Source organism: Panulirus ornatus, chromosome 66, assembly GCF_036320965.1.
Source record: "Panulirus ornatus isolate Po-2019 chromosome 66, ASM3632096v1, whole genome shotgun sequence".
Taxonomy (NCBI): domain Eukaryota; kingdom Metazoa; phylum Arthropoda; class Malacostraca; order Decapoda; family Palinuridae; genus Panulirus; species Panulirus ornatus.
In genome coordinates this window covers 3,896,915-3,920,355 of record NC_092289.1, presented here as the reverse complement: position 1 = coordinate 3,920,355, position 23,441 = coordinate 3,896,915, and the positions used below count along the sequence as shown (strand labels likewise).

General features: G+C 36.3%; 1 protein-coding gene across 1 annotated transcript in view; it reads left to right on the top strand.

Moving 5' to 3' along the window:
• Positions 1-23,441, top strand: part of LOC139746806 (nuclear RNA export factor 1-like) — a 46,930-nt gene that overhangs the window by 9,554 nt on the left and 13,935 nt on the right. The window contains exons 6-10 of the mRNA XM_071658371.1: positions 3,153-3,317; positions 6,630-6,714; positions 8,484-8,680; positions 10,080-10,189; positions 19,541-19,577. Coding sequence (XP_071514472.1) covers positions 3,153-3,317; positions 6,630-6,714; positions 8,484-8,680; positions 10,080-10,189; positions 19,541-19,577 — 594 coding nt within the window. The remainder of the gene's footprint in view (positions 1-3,152; positions 3,318-6,629; positions 6,715-8,483; positions 8,681-10,079; positions 10,190-19,540; positions 19,578-23,441) is intronic.

Here is a 23,441-nt window from a genome sequence, read left to right as displayed (position 1 = left end):
TGGACTATAGATAGCGTTGTGCTGTGAAGGATGGATGTGATGGAAATGAAATGTTTGAGGATGTGGTGTAAGATGGTTTGATGGAGTAAGTAATAAAAGGGTAAGAAAGATGTGTGGAAATGTAAAGAGTGCTGTTGAGAGAGCGGAAGAGGTTGTGTTGAAATGGTTTGGAGATGAGAGAATGAATGAGAATAGGTTGACTGCCCATTGACCCAAGTATACCACATCGTTCCAATTCGCTCTAATCCTTGCATGCCTCTCACCCTCCTGCATGTTCAGGCCTAGTTGCTCAGAATATTTTTCACTCCATCCTTCCATCTCCTGTTTGGTCTCCTGCTTCTCCTTGTTCCCTCCACTTGTGACACATATATCCTTTTTTGTCAACCTTTCCTCACTCATTCTCTCCATCTGTCCAAACCAGTTCAACACACCCTCTTCTCTCTCAACCACTTTTTATTTCCACACAACTCTCTAACTCTCTTAACCACTTTTTATTTCCACACATCTCTCTTACCCTTTCATTACTTACTTGATCAAACCCCTCACTCCACATATTGCCCACAAACATCTCACTTCCACCACATCCACCCTCCTCCGTACAACCCTATCTAAAGCCTTGCCTGGCAACCATATATTGTTGGAACCACTATTCCTTCAAACATACCCATTTTTGCTCTCCAAAATACATTCTCACTTTCCACACATTCTTCAATGCTCCAAGAACCTTCACCTCCTCCCCCACCCTATGACTCACTTTCACTTCCATGGTTCCAATTTTACTCCATTCAAACCTTATTTATTTATTTATTTTGCTTTGTTGCTGTCTCCCGCATTAGCGAGGTAGAGCAAGGAAACAGACAAGAGAATGGCCCAACCCGCCCACATACTCATGTATATACATACACGTCCACACATGCAAATATATATACCTATACATCTCAATGTATACATATATATACACACACAGACATATACATATATACACATGTACATGATTCATACTGTCTGCCCTTATCCATTCCCATCGCCACCCCGCCACACATGGAATAACAACCCCCTCCCCCCTCATGTGTGCGAGGTAGCGCTCGGAAAAGACAACAAAGGCCCCATTCGCTCACACTCAGTCTCTAGCTGTCATGCAATAATGCACCGAAACCACAGCTCCCTTTCCACATCCAGGCCCCACAGACTTTCCATGGTTTACCCCAGACACTTCCATGGAAAGTTCTGTGGGGCCTATCTAAATCCTTGCCTGGCAACCATATATTGCTGGAACCACTATTCCTTCAAACATACCCATTTTTGCTCTCCTAAATACATTCTCACTTTCCACACATTCTTCAATGCTCCAAGAACCTTCACCTCCTCCCCCACCGACTCACTTTCACTTCCATGGTTCCAATTTTTCTCCATTCAAACCTACATCCCAAATAACTTGTCCCTCGACTCTGCTGAACCTAAGAATCTTGCTTTTATTCACATTTACTCTCTACTTTCTCCTTTCACACACTTTTCCAAATTCAGTTACCAACTTTTGCAGTTTCTCATTTGAATCAGCAATGAGTGCTGTATCATTGGTAAACAACAACTGACTCACTTCCCAGGCCTTCTCATCTCCAGCATACTTTATACTCACCCCTCTTTCCAAAATTTTTGCATAAATTTACCTCACTAACCACCCCATCCATAAAAAGAATTGAAATTAAACAACCATGGTGGCATCACACATCCCTGCTGCAGACCAATTTTTACTGGGTACCAGTCACTCTCCTCTCTTCCTGCTCATACGCCCTGGGGTGGGGGAGAAAGAATTTTACCTTCGTGTTCCCCATGTGTCATAGAAACTGACTGAAGGGGTGTGAGCAGGTTGCTGAAAACCCTCCCCTTCTTGTATCTCGATGTCTAAAAGAGGAAACAAAAGAAGGAGCCAAGCAGGGAGTGCATACACTCTTCGAAGGCCCATACGGAGGTGTCTAAATGTGTGTGAATGTAACTAAGATGAAAAGAGACGAGATTGGTAGTCTGCTTGAGGAAAAAAAGCCAGATGTCCTAGGTTTGAGTGAAATGAAGGGTAAAGGGGAAGAATAGTTTGGAAATTTCTTGGGAGTAAAGTTGGGGTTGGAGAGAGGACAAGAGTTGAAGTAGTAACACTACTCCTGAAGCATATTTTCATATGTTCAGACCATTTCAGCTCACCCTTCTTCTGCTATCTCACCTATACTCTTTATTTCCACTTATCTCTTTTACCCTTTCAGTACTTACTCGATTAAACCACCTCACATCACATTTTGTCCTCAAACATTTTATTTTTATCACATCCACCCTCCAAAGCTTGGTACCAATTTCATTGATTATCCCCTTGGGAGGATGAACGGCTGGGTTAACTGTGGACTGGCTGCTATGACCAGGATTCAAACATATGTGGACTTTACTGGTAACATATGTGGCCCATGAATGTGACATGATCAGGAATGCTAACAGCTAAACCATAAAGGTCCATAAATCCAGAGCTGACCATCTCATCTGATTTCACTTAAAAGATGTTGATTTTCATGATTGGAAGTGTGCTATACGAATGGAAGAAAATCTGAATTATGATTGTCACCATCAAAACTTCACTCTCTTTTGCAGAGTGAATGATTATGAAGGGATGCTGTAATATGGATGTCTCATTCTGCTTGGGACAAATACTTGATTAGAATATATATGAATGAGATGTGAATTGAATATGATAGGTATATATAATTATAAGATAGCAGGTAAACCATGAAGTAAAAGTTATTGATCGAAGAAGGTGTAGGATCAGGAGAATTGATGCTTTAATAAAGATTGTATGAAAGTGGTTGTGGCTTGGTTTAATAAGTTAAAGTATGAAGTTTGAAGTTGGAGTGGTCATGTTGAGGCAGCATTGTATATTGAAAATATGAGTTCTATTTAAGGATTTAGGAGACTGAATTAGGAAGTATAATACAAGTCCATAGTTAATGAATGATAGGCAGATTCAGAATATCTGATTTTGTGTTATGTTTTTCTTTCTCCATTCTACCTTAAATGCAAAAAATTGTTAGTTGATGCACATAAGAAATATGATGTAGATAAGAACAATTTATATTGTGACACTTTACAAAACTTCTCATTGTCTTTTATTACAGTTTGAAACTGAAGGAAAGAACCTGGTTTTTTATCTAGAAGATAATGGCCCTGCTGTTCATGCAATTATTGAAATTAACCGAAGAATCACAATGCCTAATGGCCAGCGACTCCAGATATGGAGTAACAGATCTCCTCCTCCAAATAGGCCACTTCCTGCATCTCAGGTCTTTCAAGAAAATTTTTATGTTTTGTTTTCTTAACTCTTCATTTCTTGCATCAGTGTACTTCATTATTTTATCTATAACTGTGGTGATAGTAGAAAGATTCATATATTCATGAATTTGCATTTATGTGTTATTCTGTCAGTTTGCTTGTAAACATTCTGTGTTGTCTTTGGAAAAACTGATGCATATATTGTAGTATGTTAACCCTAGAAGCTATTTTTGATTATTTTGAAATATTTTCTCTAAGTTGTTAGAAGCAGTGAAAAGTTTTTATCGAGGATGTAAGGCATGTGTACGTGTAGGAAGAGAGGAAAGTGATTGGTTCTCAGTGAACGTAGGTTTGCGGCAGGGGTGTGTGATGTCTCCATGGTTGTTTAATTTGTTTATGGATGGGGTTGTTAGGGAGGTGAATGCAAGAGTTTTGGAAAGAGGGGCAAGTATGAAGTCTGTTGTGGATGAGAGAGCTTGGGAAGTGAGTCAGTTGTTGTTCACTGATGATACAGCGCTGGTGGCTGATTCATGTGAGAAACTGCAGAAGCTGGTGACTGAGTTTGGTAAAGTGTGTGAAAGAAGAAAGTTAAGAGTTAATGTGAATAAGAGCAAGGTTATTTGGTACAGTAGGGTTGAGGGTCAAGTCAATTGGGAGGTAAGTTTAAATGGAGAAAAACTGGAGGAAGTGAAGTGTTTTAGATATCTGGGAGTGGATCTGGCAGCGGATGGAACCATGGAAGCGGAAGTGGATCATAGGGTGGGGGAGGAGGTGAAAATTCTGGGAGCCTTGAAGAATGTGTGGAAGTCGAGAACATTATCTCTGAAAGCAAAAATGGGTATGTTTGAAGGAATAGTGGTTCCAACAATGTTGTATGGTTGCGAGGCGTGGGCTATGGATAGAGTTGTGCACAGGAGGATGGATGTGCTGGAAATGAGATGTTTGAGGACAATGTGTGGTGTGAGGTGGTTTGATCGAGTAAGTAACGTAAGGGTAAGAGAGATGTGTGGAAATAAAAAGAGCGTGGTTGAGAGAGCAGAAGAGGGTGTTTTGAAATGGTTTGGGCACATGGAGAGAATGAGTGAGGAAAGATTGACCAAGAGGATATATGTGTCGGAGGTGGAGGGAACGAGGAGAAGTGGGAGACCAAATTTTAGGTGGAAAGATGGAGTGAAAAAGATTTTGTGTGATCGGGGCCTGAACATGCAGGAGGGTGAAAGGAGGGCAAGGAATAGAGTGAATTGGATCGATGTGGTATACCGGGGTTGATGTGCTGTCAGTGGATTGAATCAGGGCATGTGAAGCGTCTGGGGTAAACCATGGAAAGCTGTGTAGGTATGTATATTTGCGTGTGTGGACGTATGTATATACATGTGTATGGGGGTGGGTTGGGCCATTTCTTTTGTCTGTTTCCTTGCGCTACCTCGCAAACGCGGGAGACAGCGACAAAGCAAAAAAAGAAAAAAATTTTTTCTGTAAGTGATGTAATGGTGGGAGGTTGTTGCCCCCATCTCAGTAGTGAATCAACAGTCACTGCTTTTGAAGATCTCAAAAACTGTTGTGAGTAGGAAAAATATAAGAAGACTAACTATCTTTTTATCTCTGATGCCCATTCTCTCAGGGAATTCCCACCAGGGGGATGACCTCGGCAAAAGAATCTCCACTCATCGCTTTCCTTACATGCCTCTCTCGCATGCACAATTCCATGCATTATTCCCCATTTCTCTCCCTCCAGTACTCTTCCTTTCCATTTCCTCATATCACAAGTGGTCCTCCTCTCACACCAACCTCTTTAGTCTTATTGTCATTCACTATCCTTTTAAACTTACCATCTTGCGTTCTGTCCACGAGCCCCAAACCACCTCAAAATAATATGTTTCACCCAGTCTGCCACTCCACAATTCATTCCTTTTGCATTCCCTGCCATACCAATACTTGTGTACACCCCCTTATTACTTTCTTCATTCCATGTAGTCATACCACATACTTCTCTCGTAAAAGTCATTTCCATAGCTGGATTCTTGACCTTTGTGACTAATCTCATCTCCATGTTTGGCTGCATTGGTCAGGGTTGGGAGGACTGTGTTGTCTCTTCATCCTCTCTTCACTTTCATGCATATGCCTTACCCATCATTATTCTGTTAAGAGACCCCAGTGGCTCAACTTCCCTGTACTACTATCTTCCTTTTTCCATATCACCAACTTACTCAAGCTCCCAAATACTTAAATTGTGTCACCTTTTTCAGTCTTTCTACCCCCATATCTATAACACTGTTTAGTACATTTCCTTCTCACACGTTAGGGCTTTGCAAAATTTATGCTTTCATTTTGTTTCCTTTCAAACACCATTACTTTACTTTTACTTGCATTTGCCTTCAGTTGCTTATGCTTTCATACATAAAACACAACCTTCTGCAACCCTCTCACTCTCAGCACCAGTTCTCACCTCCACACTCCATCTCCTTTTGAGTTTTGGTATCATCTTTCTTATTGCTCTGTCCACAGTGACATCACACAGCCCAGCCTCACACCTGTATGTATATCAAAACATTCACTCAACTCTTTGTTCACTTTTAGACTTGCATTTGCTCCTCTGTGGAAGCCTTTCACACCATTCAAAAGTTGTTGCCCTACCCATCATATCCTTAAAATATTCCATAAGGCATTTCACTCGACTTTGTCATATGCTTTCTCCAGGGCCATAAAAGCTGCATACAGCTTATAACCTTTTGCTAGATACTTTTCCGAAGTCACTCTCTGCAAAAATCTGATCAACTCATCCCCCACATTTCTTAAAACTTACCTTGCTTCTCACTTATTCTGCATTCATTCACATTCATGCATGCATTTCTCATTACCCTTTCATTACTTACTCAATCAAGCCTCCTCACATCACATATTGTTCTCAGCCATTTCATTTCCAACACATCCACCCTCATAACGCCTGATCTATCACCCATTATGTGGATGCAAGGCATGGGCTGTAGATATGGCTGTACAGAAGAGGGTAGATGTACTGGAAATGTTTTAGGACAATATGTGGCATGAGTTGGTTTGATCGAGTATGTAATGAAAGGGTAAGAGAGATGTGTGGAGATAAAAAGTGTATGGTTGAGAGGGCAGAAGAGGATGTGCTGAAATGGTTTGGACACATGGAGAGAATGATTAAGGAAAGGTTGAGAAAGAGGATATGTATGTTATAAGTGGAGGGAACCAATGACAGTAAAGATTTTCTTCGTTTTAGTAATAATTGATTTGATAAAGATATTTAGATGTAGATACTATTCTTATAGAGTTCCATTCCTAATGAAAACTGTTTTCAGGCTGAAAGGGTGACACAGGTCATGAGTGATCGGTATTCAGTGGAACTGAAACGGCTAGATCTTAAAAACTTCCACAATGATGCCAGTAAGTAATTTGATGCTTAATTGATAGAAATTTGCTCTTGTAAGCCATCAGGGGCTTGATTTGTTTATTGTTTTTCTTGAACTAAAGTTAGTAGTATCTCTGTATTTTTATCCTGAGATTTTTTTCTCACCCTTCTTGCCTTAATAAAGTAGCATCTTGAGGTGTCAGTCTGCAATTTATTTACAGGAGATAAGTTCAGAGTTCATTGTCCAATTTTTTAGAATGTAGCCCCTTTGATTTAAGGTCTAGGGTGAAGGTCATTGCTGATTTTTAAGTTGATTTTGGAAATTTTTATATTGCCTCATTTATTGAACCTTAGATATATGGATTTCATCAGATTGTAGCATGAGTGTTTCCCTTCTGACAAGAAAGGTCCCCATTGATTTGAGTTCAAGACTAATGCACAGTTAAAGATAAAAAAAAAAGAGAAGCTCATGCAATTCGTGGAATCCACTGTGATGACTATTTCTCTCTGAGAATTGTAGTCAAAGGATGTTTCAGCATAAATCTTTTTGACCTTTGTGTTGTTTAGACTATGCCTCATTCATTGGAGGACAATGCAGATTGTAAGCTAATTTTCTTTAAGGATATACTTTGATACTTATACATCTTCTTGTAGAGGGTGGGACTTTAGTGTTTTATTTATGTGAAAGAAAGAAATATCAGAGGGCATCCTTATATTTTACCATCCCTTTTTCCTTCTCCATTCCTGTCAAAAGAACATTTCTGCATCTCTAACAGTAAAAGGCCCAATGTTTGTGAGTGATGAGGTCTGGCTAGTGCAACCTGCACGTTATACCATTGACATCACAGCCCTTGGTAATTTGCTTTGTGGCAGTTGAATGTGCAAGAGCAAGTGTTATCTGGCCCTATGGATATTAAGGTGGTTGAAGTGGGTTAAGTCTTGGGGGACATACCCTGTTTTTCACATGAAGTGGTGTTTTGATACGCCTTATGAGTAAATACTCCTGCTTCTCTCCTAGGGCTCTGCTTCTGGTGGTCACACCTTATATGAGCAAATGCTATTGCTTATCCTCCTAGGGCTCTGTCACTGGTGGGTTTGCTTATTTCAAGACCTACATTTTTGCCTTTTTCATAGATGTACACTTTAATATCTCACTCAGATACACCTTTTCTTACTTATGTTTATCATGCATCGTCAGATCACATTAGTGTAGTCTTTTGCTGTCAAACACACATGCATTTCCATCCAATCGTGTTTTTTATTCATATGTAAACTTGCCAGATACTCTGCTACTTTAAAACCCATATATTTATTTTTCACACAACCACATCCTTTTTGAATGCTCAGTGTTTATCATGTTGTATACTGCTAATGAACTAAGTTTGGACTTCTTTACTAAACTGAACAACGTTCTGCTTTATCTGTTTCATTTTTCCCACAAAGTACATAAATCATTATTATTTTTTTTATTTATTTATTTTTTTTACTATTCCCCATTTCCCACAGTAGCGAGGTAGTGTTAAGAACAGAAGACTGAACCTTTGAGGGAATATCCTCACTTGGCCCTTTCCTCTGTTCCTTCTTTTGGAAAACTAAAAATGAGAGGGGATGATTTCCAGACTCCTGCTCCCTTCCCTTTTAGTCACCTTCTACGACACACTGAGAATACGTGGAAATATGCCATAATTCTCTGCATGTACAAGAAATTTCAATTTTAAAGGTTTGTATTATACTAAATAGCTAGCAGTTGTTCATATATTACTAAGAGTTTGCAGAATTTTAATGAGCCATAATTCTTCAACAGCCTTGATGAAAGAGGGTATCTTCTGTCCCTTATACCGTCAGCCAAACATGCAGATTATAGTGGATATTATTGTTAGTAATATTCCACAAGTTGAAGAAATTGACCTTAGCTACAACAAGATCCATGGCCTAGATGAATTAGAACGCATTGTATCCTCCTGCCCAAATCTTCAGAGACTCAACTTGGGGAAAAACAAGGTAATTAATAGGGAATGAAATGTGTACTTATTTTAATTCACTTTGTAAGCATCAAGTGTTGGGAAAGAAGTACATTGTGTTGAGGGAAATGCACTACCATTCTTTATTTCATATGGGGTGTTTGTTCCTAGAAATTGGTTTGTAAAGTTAACTCACTGTAAACTTAGTTTTACATAAATAATGGGAGATATGATCCCGATCCCCCTCCTTGGGACTCAGTATTCTCTCATTGACATTCCTGTTAAACATATATACATTATTCTTACTCCAGCAAAATAGTGTTAGGAACAAACAAATCGTAGCCTCATTTGTTCACAGTCTGTCATCAAATGTCATGTAAAATGTACCAGAACTAAAGACTGCCATCCACAGGCAGGCCTCGAATACTACTCCTCAGTTTACTTAGATTGCTTCATATGTCCTGATTCTGCCCGTTGACAGCATGTTGCCCCCCAGTTTGCCACATTTGCTCTAACTCATTCTCTTTAGTCCCCCCATTTTACTATCCTCAAGTGTTTAGGTCTTGATACCCTTAATGCTTCCTTCACTCTGTCCCTCCATCTCATCCTTGATCTCCCCCTCCCTTCATGCCCCCACCACTTCTGTTACATAGAGCTTTCGCAGTTGCTCTTTACCCATCTTTTCCATGCATCTTTACCATTTGAGTACAACTTGTTCAACTCTGTCAGTCTGACTAGGTTCACCACTATCCCTCTCTGACAGTCAATTTTTTTTTCAAATTCAACCAAAAATGAAAATGAAAAACTGCTTCTTTACTGAAGATAGAGCCATTTGAGCACCCATGTAGTTTTCCTTCCCTTCCTTCCTCCCCTTCCCCTTTCCTTTCTAGGAAAACCCTTTCTTGCTTCTGGAAAGTGGCATCTTTGAGACAGGAACCACATAAATGATGATTTACCACAAGTTTTGCATTACGATGTCATGGACCTAGTTAGGTTACTGTAGGGTTGTTCAGTCCTTTTGAATGAGTGTCTGCAAAACCTCATGCATTTTATGATGCTTGAAGGGGGTTCATCTTCATGGATTCTTCACATTATGGGGGGCAAAATGGTATTTTAACCCTTAGCAAAGCAAGTGTTCTCTCAAATACTCAAAGAACTTTGCCTTCATTACTAACATTTTTGATGCTCCCATTTCTTAATGTAAGTTGTTGGTAATTGTTTTTCTTTTCTTTTATGATTTTCAGGCTGTTTTCAACATTTTGACAATTAAGTCTATAACTCAAGATGTGTGACAAATGTTATGATTCGTAGCTTTCCTTTTAATGTGGATAAAATTGACTTGATATATGGAAAGAAGATCATTTATTTAATCTTGTTTAAGAGTGTGAGAGAATTTTTAAGATTGATTAGATATTTATAAACCACTTTCCTATTTTCAGATTCAAAATGAGGCTGCCCTGGAAAAGCTCTCAGGACTTGGTATCATAGATTTGACTCTGGAAGGAAATCCTCTTTGTGACAAGTTTCGAGATACAGAGACATACATCAGGCAGGTTGCATTAATTTTTTTAGACCTGGGCTGATACATTAGTCATGAAATAGTCTGATTTGAACAGCTATAATGATACTTTGAAAAGGAAATTTCAGAATTTCGGAATGATTACAATGATTTGTTTTTTGACTTTGGGAGTGTGAAAGATTCCCTAAGTAAAATTAGCTTTTTCTGTTTGTGTCAAAGTATAAGCACCAACTTCATGCATGAAATGATATGAGTTTGCTTGGATTCCTTTCCATATAGTGTCTTTTGCTTTTAAGAGGCACTTTACATATTAAAAGATTTTTCAGAATATTTAGAATTCAGGGTAGAGGCACTTTACATATTAAAAGATTATGTAGAATATTTAGAATTAAGGGTAGCAGAGTAGCAAGCCTACATTTAAGGAATTTAACTTCCTGTGAGGTTTTGTTTGTGGAGCTCACTTCTTTAGAAACAGTTCCCTCAGATGTGTCCATATGTGAATATGGCCCACCCCATGTAAATGGGAATGGAGTAACTAATGATTATGTAGAACAGATTGATGAAGGTTTTTTTTAAGTAATTGGGATTTTTCATTTTTGATTAGCTTTTATACTTTATTTTTATTTGGTACAATTATGATACTTTATTTGAACGTGGTCCAGACTTTGTATAAGGTAATTGACACATTTTGATTTTCTCCATGTTTAAACCTCAGAATGAAAGTTGTATATGTCTTGGTCATCTGAATACCCCTTCCTTTATCTGTAGTGTGAATGATTTTTTTTAAAGCAATATTCTTCAGTCTATTCTTACTGTCAGGATGAATGTAAATACCCTTGTTTGTAAATTATCTCATCTTGGATACTTGAGATAAACCTGACTCTGCTGTCGTATTATTGCAGAAATATTACTTTCATATTAATAAGCATGAAGTGTATGTGGAAAATCAGTGTTACATATTCTCTTCTTTCATATTTCTTAATGTATCCTTTCTCATTTAATACTTGATCATGTGAATAATAGTATACTGTGAAAGATTTTTATCTTTTCTTTGGATTTATCGTTATACATTAGTCTGTGCTATCATATTTATGAAGTATTTTTTCTCATACAGTGCTTAATTATGTGGATTACATTTTACTGCTTTTTTTTTATCCTTTCAATTTATCACAAGTACATTTTTTGTTTGAAATCAGACCTATTAACATTGTTTTCTTTAATAGTTCTTGTATATGATTATGTGTGCACGTTCATTACTCTGCTGCCCTGCTCAGATGTGCAAGAATGATTGGATTAGAAGGCATTTCCCCCCTTCGCCAGAGATGATTCAGAAGGTCTTACATAAAAGGTGGATTGGTTTGCACAATTATCCAAAACCAAATTATAGCCCATTTATTAATGTTATTATTAAAATTGACCCTTATCATACCTTGTCCAAAATGGATCTGTGTAACACTGAGGATGCTGTGATGCATAGGTAGAACACCATGATGACAGATGGAAGATCCTTTGATATCTGGCAATGTTGATGGATGTTATACTATCTATATTATACCCCTTGTAGTCTTTTAGGTTTTGGTTAGTGCAGCAGTTCATGAATCATCAGACTCATTTTATTGTCTTAAATAGAGCAGTCTGTCAACAATCGGCTTTGCTGTTTATCTTCCTATATAATTTAGCACCATTCTTATAGATAAGAGGGCATTCCAGTGGTTATTTGATTAATGAGACAAAATGAAACTGTGTAGCTGCATTTAGGATGATATTTCTGTTCAGGAAGACTAGAAATTGAGATAATAAGGTGAGGTTAAGAATACTGCCAAGAGTTTGGTGTTGTACGTATGATGGGACTATAACCCTCATGGTATTTTAATGATTCTTAGGTTTCTAGGTCTTTGCTTTTGCAACTCAGCTGTTAAGCATAGCAGTTTGTTATGATTCATTAAGAGGTTTTTTTTTCATAAGTGGCACACCTTGATGTGTGGCTCATTTAATAGATAAAGAGAGGGGTAAAGAATTTTTTCATTTACAGTATTAAAGAAATTTTTCAAATTTACAAATGGCACATCAGCATTTTATTTTTAATTGTATGATAAGTGTTAGAACTTCTTGCAGCCTAGGAACTCCTTATAAAGCAATTTCCATATATCTCCTTTTTTCATACAATATATTCCATATCCTTTTACTACATTGTATGTCAAGGCTTCCTAAGTGTAGATCATGTAATTGTCTTTAGAGTAACAGGAAAAATGTTTCTTGACTCATTTTTTTTTTTTAGTTTTATTTCTAGTCCAGAGAAATTCAAAATTTTATTCAAGGTATATCATTGCATATGCTCTTGGTCTTGAATTTTGATAAGTCATGTTTAGGGTCTCATTTGTTGCACGTGATTGTCCATACTTATCTTATACATACATTTTTAATGCTTTGATTTTAGATAATGAATGAGTTCTTTAGGGAAAGTTCATTTGTTTCATTTTAACACTTCAGTTTACAAAACCAAGTTTTAGTTAGAGCCTTCAGTCACACCTAGATAGGTATTCTTCCTTTTTTTTTAACACAAATATTTTGACTTCAGCATTTTGGCTATAAATTTTGTGTATTTTATTATTGGAGTTTAATTTTCAGCATACTTTTCAGCCACATAGTCATTGGATGCTTTAGTTCATTGACAGTACCTTGGAAATTTAATTTGCCTATGTGTAGGCTAATTATAGTGTGAGACAGCATTTGCAATGTGTTTATTGCTTTTATTTGATCAGAGCTGATCCATTTTTCATAGGACTAAGATGACCTGTCCCATAAGGATGGTAACTTCATTAGTTGAGAGATGGCATAATCAGATGTTAGCTTATTATTACTGACATACAGTTAGTCCCATGTACACATATAAGCATATGAATATATAGTAATGGTATACATCTTGTTCCACATACACATACACCTTCATACAATTTTTGTACCATTGATGTATACATTCACTTATGAGTAATATTAATGTATACATTTATTGAGAAAACTTAAATATTTATATAACTTCACCAACACAAGAGAAATAATCTGAAGAATTCAAATTTGTATTGTTTATTATGGCTTATAATGTAAGTATTTAAAGTGAAAAAATATTTCCTCTGTGATTTACTTGTATCATTTATGAAATGTGAAAAAATTTCCATATAAATTATAAGGTTTTAAGAGAAATATTTTATTAAGTTGCAGGATATATTTATACTTCAAATTTGATGACTTAAACTGAAACTAAACTTATCATTAAGCCTGACATTCCTGATTTTTAATCTTATCTTTTTTTTTTTACTTAAGGATTCATCATGTTTTTCATTTTCCATTTAGTGGTGTAGAAAAATATTAATGGTTGTTATTAGATGTTAGGTCAAACTCACCATTTGTGATCTTTAACTTTCTGTTGTTATTTGAATCTTGGAAAGAAAATATATTTTTGAAAAATGTTAGAATTTGCAGACAGGTAATTGTAATGTAATGGTGAGTGGTGGAGATTAGTATTCTTTTAGAACTTTTGAATCCCTTCACTGATAGTGTAGGCTGTTTTAGAAGTGATTTTTAAGATGAGATCCTTTCTGTTAGGGGAGTACGATTTTCATTTGATTTGTTTGCACGGATAAATTTGAATGATGTGATGTACATGTAAAGCGCTTTAATGCTATTATGTTGTTAGTGTAAGATGATGATGTATACTCACTAAAAGTTAACTAATATGAATGCAGATAAAAGTGAACCTTTAAAACAGTCATGATTACATTTGCTGCATATCAGATTTAATGCAAGATGTTTTCATTTTTTTTTCAAGAACTTACAATAGGTCAGTCATTTGTTAAATGTTCAGAGCATTCTTTATCATGAGTAACTTTTTTAGATTTTTTTTTGTTCTTAATTTTTTCTGTTATGATGAATTATGTATGTTATATTTGATGGTTTGAAGAAGGATTTGGTACAGAAGATATGAAAATGGCAATAGAATGTAATCTCAGGGATGATATCCTGATATCAAAAGGTTGGAGTATAATTTCTTGAGATGTGGAGGAGAAGGAGGCTTGTGATGAATATCCAAAGACACTTAGTCACAAGGAGAGGAGGAGCAGAACAGAAGAGTGACAAGTGATATGCACAAAGGAGGCTTTGATCTCTTTCAGGAACTAGGAGGAAAAGGAGAAGGTGAAATATCTCAAATGGACAAGAGATACTGCAGGTGGAGAAGGAGTTGATGAAGACAGAATATGTCTGAAGACATGTTTGCCAAGTCTTTTCAATGTTTGATTTTTGATAACAAAGAGATTATTACTCTATACATTCTGTTGCAGTATCATATTTTGTCTTTAGCCTTTTCATTTATTTATAGTTTAAAGGTTGATGTTGATTCTGCTTCTAGAAAAGTTACTCTGTAGGAACTCTGCATACATACATAAAATGACAAAGAGTAAGTGATGACAAAAGTTAGTGAAAAACTGAAAGTATAGGTAACATACAGAGTGAGCAATGTTTTTCATTATATCAAAATAATCTGAAATACATTTGAAATATTGATGTGGAAGCTAAATCTTGCATACTGTTCTTACTCATAGTAATAAGAAATTACTTGAGTGAGGTCCTGATGTACTTTTGAATGCTTCAACTATCAGTCTGTTCCACTGATATAATCATGTTTTTTTTATAAAAAAAAGTGATCTTGGCAAAATACTTTGACTTTGGCAAGAAATGAATGATCATTTTTTGGGTTTTTTCCAATGTCAAGACAAGTGTAATGCTAGTCAGCTCCCTACTAGTGCTCACAGGTAATAGGTAGATGTGAACCTATATGGGTGGGCCAACAGTGCTCAAATAGAGAGGCAACATAAAGTTGTTAATGTACTTCAATGATATGCTGATTGAAATCAGGAAGCAGTATGAAAATCCAGATATCAGGAATTGATATGGAAGTTGCCATCATTAGTAGGTATAACAATAGTACTGTAATGATAATGCAGTTCAGTGTTGTTGTAAAAAGTTATAAGGATCAAGACAATATCAGAAGACATTGTGGCACTATTGTACTCTTGGTAACAGTTGAACATTACTAAAATCAAGAAGTAATGTGAAATTCCCAGTATCAAGAGATAGATTAGATATCATTTATCAACAGATTTTATTGAGGTGCCAATATGAAAAGACTTTGCTGCATCTAGTATAATTCAAGAGGTTTTGTGAAGATAACAACTGCCAACAAGTGATAAGTTTTTAGTACCAAGTGATAAATTGATACTGCCAGTATCAAGAGCTAGTATGAAATGGTAAAAGGAAGTTCTATGAAGTTATCAGTTTCAGGAGGTAATCATGTCTCAGAAATTAAGGGACATTGTTATCAGTAAGAGGAGGAGGTGAAATGTAGATTTGAAGTTAAAGTGTTGAGGATAATTTGACGTCACTATGATGAAGAGGCACTTTGAAGGCACCAAGGTCAAGAGGCACTGTCAAGTCAGCAAGATCATGGAATATCATGTTCAGTAAAATTTGAGTCATGAAGTCAACAAGATCAGGCATGAAGTTTTTATAGTCGGTAAAGGATGCACATGGTAGAATCAGTGCTGGGTTCCTGCTCCCTTTAGCATTCCTGAAGAAAAGTGAGCTGATCAGCAGACAGATGCATCTACAACAAACTATTTTGATGCTCATATTCCTCTTCTGCGCTCTATCATATATGGAGCCTCAGATCAGAGAGTGCTTGTGTAACAGATGGAACAAAGAATGGAGACAGACTAATAGCAACAGTTTGTGAGAGATTAAAGAAGCCCATGGCAGCTGCACGACAAGAATTCTTTCTGGCCTGAGAGTAGAATTGGTTCTAGTTAAGAATCGATACACATGACTGACTAGTGAGTGGTCATGGCAGGAGGCCATCCTTCATCGTGTGAAGAATTCCATTTATCATTGACTCAGGCCCATATCGTGGACAGTCATGTAGTGTTCAAAACCTCAATAAGGAAACTTGAACTTACCCTTACATTCATGATTGTATTATGCAGCAATGCAACAACTTATCTGTTTAGTGTGATATCCAAAGGCATATCACTATGCCATTGACATACCTTTTAGGATACTGTATATTATCAAGATAAACTAATTTTACATCAGTAAATTTTTGTAAGTGACTTATTTATAAATTCTTAAGGAAAATGCTGTTATTGACCCTGGATAGGGCACATGATTTTAAGTAATTATTGACTCAAACGATGTTGTTTTTCCTCCACATTTAAGGAGTAGTTTGTGAATGTAGTAAAAGTAAAGGTATAGTGAAAACTAATGAACTTTTCAGCATAAAGAGGGATGGCAAGTTACCAGTTGTAAGAGATAGTTGGACAAGTATATTGTATATGGTAGTAGCTGCCATTCATGAATTAAGGACATATTTTGATTTTTGGTATTATGGCATTTGAGACCTGCTGCTATTTCTCAAAAGATATTATCACACTGGCAGTAAACTTTTATTTTTGTCTGTACCGGACTTTGATTATAGATAGGTGAAAGGTGTCTAATGAATCTCACAAAAAGACTGATTGAAGGAATTTTTTCTGATATGTATATTAAGATTATATGTTGAGATGTAATGAAGTAATATTTGCACTTAAACCCATCAGTTTTTGATCATTGATTTTTATAGATTCTTGTATGATGATGTCTGTTATCACAGACATTGAGGTGCTTTAGATTTACTCAAAACGAACAAATTTGTACTTTGGCAAGATTTTGTGATCACAGGTTACTAGAACAAAATTTCTTGTAGTGACTAGAAGTACATCAGAACCAAATACTGTAGAATTAGTATGTATGACAGGAATCAAAGACATGTGATAGTAATTCTAGCTAAATCATGCCCTTCTGTATGATTGCTTGTATAACTAGTTTGCTCAGACCACACTTAGCTATGCCAGACATTGATAAGGGAATTGAGTTGAAGATAAACTTTGTATCAAGAAAACATTGTATTCAACCAACAACTGATTTAAGTAAAGAAAATGAAAGTTAGTTTGGCATGTGTTCTTAAGAGAGTGATGAATTATAACCTACCAGATATCCTTTTGTTACTGTTGCTTGAAAATGTGTCAAAATTTATATTTTTATATGTTTTATAGATATATCCTGCAACACTGAACTTGCAAATCACTCTAAAAGAGAGAAAAAAAAAATGAAGTGAAAAAATAAAAAAGAAAAGAAAAAGAAATTTGATAAAAAAGAAAGGAATAAAAAAAAATATGAAAAAATAAAAAAATAAAAAAAATATGAAGATGGTTGGCAGGTTCAGTATGATTTAATGAAAGTTTGATCATAATCACAAAGGAAAAGCTCTCGCATTCGAAATGGTACATTTTGATATAATTTTTTTCTGTCAATGCTGACTATTTAACTGTTGAAAGATCATTTTTCTTTAACATATGCATTTTTGCACTTCAGAATTAACTGCTCATATCTTTTATATTTGACATATAAAGTTATCTCAAAGTTTATTATCCAGCTTATCAGTGTACAGGGAATCACAATTGTATGTATGCCCTGTTGAGATGTCATCTGGCTATGTTATTGTTTAACATAATATGGTGCCTTTTATTCCAAGGACTTACATAACATCCTGTTTTAAGATCAAAGGCATTAGATTTCACGCCATAAATGTACAAAGTTTTGTTTTTATTGTAAGTCTCTAGGATCAGCTATATTTTATTCTCTTCATAATTTTATAATGTTAATGAACTGTGCAGTGTTGCCATAGCATTTTGTTGAATACTGATTGATGCCAGAATGCTGAAGTTGATTTTGTTTCATATAAAAAGTGTTCATTTACATCTTTATGAAAGGATAAAGTGCATACAGCTTCATAGATTCTTTCATTCAATTTATGTCTTGTTTGTCAAGATGAACATGTCTTTTGCACTTTAGCAATTTTTCATAATCCTACACCCTACATTCTATATTTATTTTTTAGTTGAGGCTTACATTTCCATTCTCTTTAATCATTCATAGACATAACATACCTGCATAACCAACCACATTTTCAAATCCCACATCTCTCCTTAGAAGTCCCTCACCCTCCTTTGCATACCCATATGCACCTTTATTCCAACCTATTCCAGGCAAATGCTCCACTGCCTCAGCCTTGAATTATGCACACCTAACTTGTTTGATTTACATCTTATAGAAATATCCCCTGCTTCCATATGCTAATAGGCCTCATACATTCCTTATACAGTACAGTCTACCATAAGAATATTTATTTTTCTTTACGTGTAGTATCTTTGGTGTGTGTATGACCTTGGTATCTAACAAAAGGGCAAATTCAGATAGGCCTGTAATGTATCAAAAATGTATTCACATTTCTACCAGAGATCATAGATGAATAACTTCTAAGTTCTAACTCGGATCATTCTGATTGATGGGCAAGATCAAAGGAAATTAATGCATGTATAAGCACTTTTTGAAGATTTATAAAATTCGGATTTAGTGAGAGACAGACTGAGAGCTCGATGTTCTTATAATACAGATCACATAATTGCAATAATTTTTTTTTTTCAATTTACCTGATCTTGATTAAGGTAACATGAGCATTTCTTAGTTTCAAGCTGCAGTGTAAATGCAGTTGAAATTACTTCTTTTCTAATGCATTACCTTTTTCAAGATCTCTAGTTTCAGGTCTCGGCGTAAGAAACTCGCCGGTTGCAGGTGAAGGCCAACCATACTTAGTGCATGATGGTTACTTATTTTCCCCTCAGTCATTATCCTCTTCATTATTTGCAGTTTGAATGAAATAGAAATGTGTATATATAGGAGACTATGTAAATTATATATCTTTTGGAGCAAATGTTATATAAAAGTCAAGCCTCATACATCTGTATTTCCCCTTTGTTTCTGTTTTCTTCTGGTAAAATACACATTTATTTAATTTTTCCCTTAGATTTATGAAGTTTTAGCAAAAAGTTGCTTAAAAAGTGATTTTCTATGGTAAGGAAAATGAATTCATGTCAAGGTCTTGCTTAAATCTGATATTATAGTCATAATATTTCAAGTATATTATTCACATTAGTTTCAGCAGTAAATCTTGAGGAATTGGAATTACCCTTGAAAACTGAGATGTAGTTGAACATGGCCACCCACAGAATTTTTAAATGATATGCTTTTATATCATTGTGACATATTTTGATTTCCATTAAGGACACTTAGGGTATGATATGCTTTTCATCTGATTTTTGTTAGATATGAGCTGGGGCCTTATTATATTGGGTATGATTGAAAAAAGTATTTAACCTTTTTTTTTCTTGTGAGTAGAATCTTGTGTTGTGCCTGTTACCAGATTTTAGATTATCACCAAGTCTTTTCCCCCAGTGCTGTGAGGAAACACTTCACCAAAGTTATATACTTGGTAAGATACTTGTTTTTTCTTTATGTACATAGACCTTATGCATGTAGATTAAGAGAAAAAGAATATAGATTTAAGAGTATTCAATGAAATAGAAATATTAACAAGTGTAACTATGTACTGTACCTTACATTTTTATGTATTTTACATTTTTGTGAAGGTACCTGTTTTATAAATTAAACATGATTGCCAGAGGTTGGGTGCATGAGAGTGAGGCCTTTGCTTACTGTTTGCTGATGTTACCTTGCTAAACGGGGATGGAAATTAGATTTTAGGAAGAAGCAAGGATACTTGTAAAACCCAGACTGATATGCATAAAAGTGAGAGAGGATTGTGAGAGATGGGTGATTATTAATGCTCATGCACCTGGCCATGGGAGGGGGGGGGGGAGTTGATTAGAGGCAAGTGTTTTGGATACCTAGGAGTGGACTTGGAAGGAAATGGATCCATAGAAGCAGAAGTGAGTCATAGAGTGGGGAGGGGGTGAATGTTATGGGTGTGCTAAAGATTTTGTGGAAAGAGAGAACATTATCTGGAAGGGCAAAGTCCCAGCATTATTATATGAATGTGAGGCATGGGCTATATAGGTTGTAAGTAGGAGGGTGGATGTGTTGGAAATGAAATGTTTGTGGACAAGATGAGTTTTAAGGTAGTTTGATTGAATAAATAATGAAAAGGTAAGAGAAATGTGTGGTAATAAAATGAGTGTAGTTGAGAGAGCAATGGGTGAGTCGAAATGGTTTGGACAAACAGAATGAGTGAGGATAGATTGACAAAGAGGATATATATGTTAGAATTGGAAGGAACAAGGAGAATGGGAAAATCAAATTGGAGATGGAAGGATGGAGCAGGGTGAAAAGTGTGCATGGAATAGATTGAATTGGAACGATGTGGTATACTGGTGTCGATGTGCTACCAGTGGATTGAACCAGGGTATGTAAAGTATCCAGGGTAAACCATGGAAAGATCTGTGGACTCTGGTTTTGGATAGGAAGCTTTGTTTTTGGTGCATTATGTATGAAAGTTAGATAATGTATGTTAGTGGATGTGATATTTCTTTGTCTGTTCCTAGGAATGTATATACGTACACGTCCACACACACACATACATACCTATACATTTCTACGTATATGTATATATGCATACGCAGACATATTCATATATACACATGTACATAATTCATACTTGCTTCTTTTATTCATTCCCGTCGCCACCCTGCCACACACAGCCTTGCACTTTCTCCCCTTTTAGTCGCCTTCTACTATACACAAGGAATATGTGGGAAGTGTTCTTTCTTCCCTATCCCTAGGGATGATATACATTAATCTAGCCACCATTTGGCGGGGCTGGCAGATGAATGAAGAAAAAGGTAAAGGGTTTAGGGAACAGATCACCCTTGATGATTTGACCACTCTTAAGCTACAAACTCAGGTCAATCTATGTTCTTGGAAACAGATTTAAAATTTATTAAGAAAGGGGGTGACTGTGTTGTTGATTGGTTGGTAAGGATACCCACTGTATGTATGCATCATGGTGAAGTGCCTGAGGATTGGCAGAATACCTGTATAGTGCCATTTCACAAAGGCAAAGGGGATAAAGGTGAGTATTCAAACTACTGAGGTATAAGTTTGTTGATAATACCTGGAAAATTGTATGGGAGGGTATTGATTGAAAGGGTGAAGGCATGTTCAGAGCATCAGACTTAGGAGGAGCAGTGTAGTTTCAGAAGTGGCAGAGGATGTGTGGATCAGGTGTTTACTTTGAAGAATTTGTGTGAGAAATACTTGGAAAAACAGATGTATTTGTATGTAGCATTTATACATCTGGAGAAAGCATATGATAGAGTTGATAGATATTCCTTGTGGAGGGTCTTAAGAATATATGTTATGGGAGGCAAGCTGCTAGAAGCAGTGAGAAGTTTTTACCAAAGGTTTATGGCATGCGTACGAGGAGGAAGGAGAGTGATTGGTTCCCAGTGAAGGTTAGTCTGCGATAGGGGTGTGTGATGTCACCATAGTTGTTTAATTGGGATGGTTAGGGAGGTAATTGCAAGAGTTTTGGAGAGGGGCAAGTAAGCATTCTATTGGGGTTGAGAGGGCCAGGGAAGGGAGTCAGTTGTTGTTTGCTGATGATACAGCACTGGTGGCTGATTCAAGTGAAAACATGCTGAAATTGGTGACTGAGTTTGGAAAACTGTATGAAAGGAGAAAGTTGAGAGTAAATGTGAATATGAGCAAGGTCATGAGGTTCAGCAGGATTGAGAGACAAGTTAGTTAGGATGTAAGTTTGAATGAAGAAAGATTGGAGGAAGTGAAGTGTTTTAGATATCAGGGAGTGGACTTAGCAGTGAATAGAACCATGGAAGTGAAAGTGAGTCATTGGGTGGGGAAAGGCGTAAAGGTTCTGGGAGCGATGAAGAATGTTTGGAAAGTGAGAATGTTACTTCGGAGGGCAAAAATGGGTATGTTTGAAGGAATAATTGTTCTAACGATATTATATGGTTGTGAGGTATGGGCTATAGGTAGGGTTGTATGGAAGAGAATGGATGTGTTGGAAATAAAATGTTTGAGAACAGTATGTGGTGTGAGGTGATTTGATCGAGTAAGTAATGAAAGGGTAAGAAATAGGTTTGGTAATAGGAAGAGTGTGGTTGAGAGAGCATAAGAGGGTGTGCTAAAATGTTTCGAACATATGGAGAGAATGAGTGAGGAAAGGTTTACAAAGGAGATATATATGCCAGAGGTGGAGGGAACAAGGAGAAGCGGGAGACCAAATTGGAGGTGGAAGGATGGAGTGAAAAAGATTTTGAGTGATTGGGGCCTGAACATACAGGAGGGTGAGAGGTGTGTAACAAATAGAGTGAACTGGGGATGATGTGCTGTTAGTAGGCTGAACCAGGTCATATGAAACATCTGGGATAAACCATGGAAGGGTCTGTGGGGCTTGGATGTGGATAGGGAGCTGTGGTTTAGGTGCATTACGTATGACAGCTAGAGACTGAGTGTGAAAGATTGTGGTCTTTTTTGTCTGTTTTTCTGGCAATTTCTCACTGAAGTAGAGGGTAGCAATGCTATTTCCTTTTGGGCAGGGTAGTGCTGGGAATGGATGAAGGCAAGCAAGTATGATTATGTCCTTGTGTATATATTTATATGTTTGTGTATGTGTGTGTATATGTTATGTATATGTATGTATATGTGCATGTATGGGCATTTACGTATATATAAATGTGTGTGTGTGTGTATGAGTGGATTGACCATTCTTCGTATGTTTCCTGGCGCAACCTTGCTGACGCAAGAAATGGCGATCAAGTATAATGAGTGAATAAATAGATGAATGTATTTAGCAGAGTTAGGTGGTGCTATACTGCAAGTGTGATGAGAGAAAGTGATAGAAGTGAAAGGATACTACCCACATTTATTTATTCTGTTAGTATTTTCAAGGATACTCAGACCCACATCTTTCATAGTAGATAAATCTTTTGATAGTCAAGATATTTATGGAAGATTCTGTATTTACATTCATAATGTGAATGCTTATAAAGACAGACTTAAAAAGAAATTTAGGAAAATGAGTGTTACTGTAGTAAATAGATATGAGAGAAAAGTAGGACTAGGATTGGAAATAAGTTAGTGGATGAAATAACATAAGATAACCAAATACAAAATTAGGAAAAGAACCTTTCCTGAAAAATAATTTGAATTAACAAGTATTTGGCAAGCCTGATGTTAAGTTACTATAGAGTAAAGAAAACTAGGAGAAGGATGATGTTTTACATTTGCCACAGTTGTAGTAATAATAATCGTGTCTTTGTTGATGACATATTGCATCTGATATGATTCATAAAAAACTCTCAATAAGGATCTCACT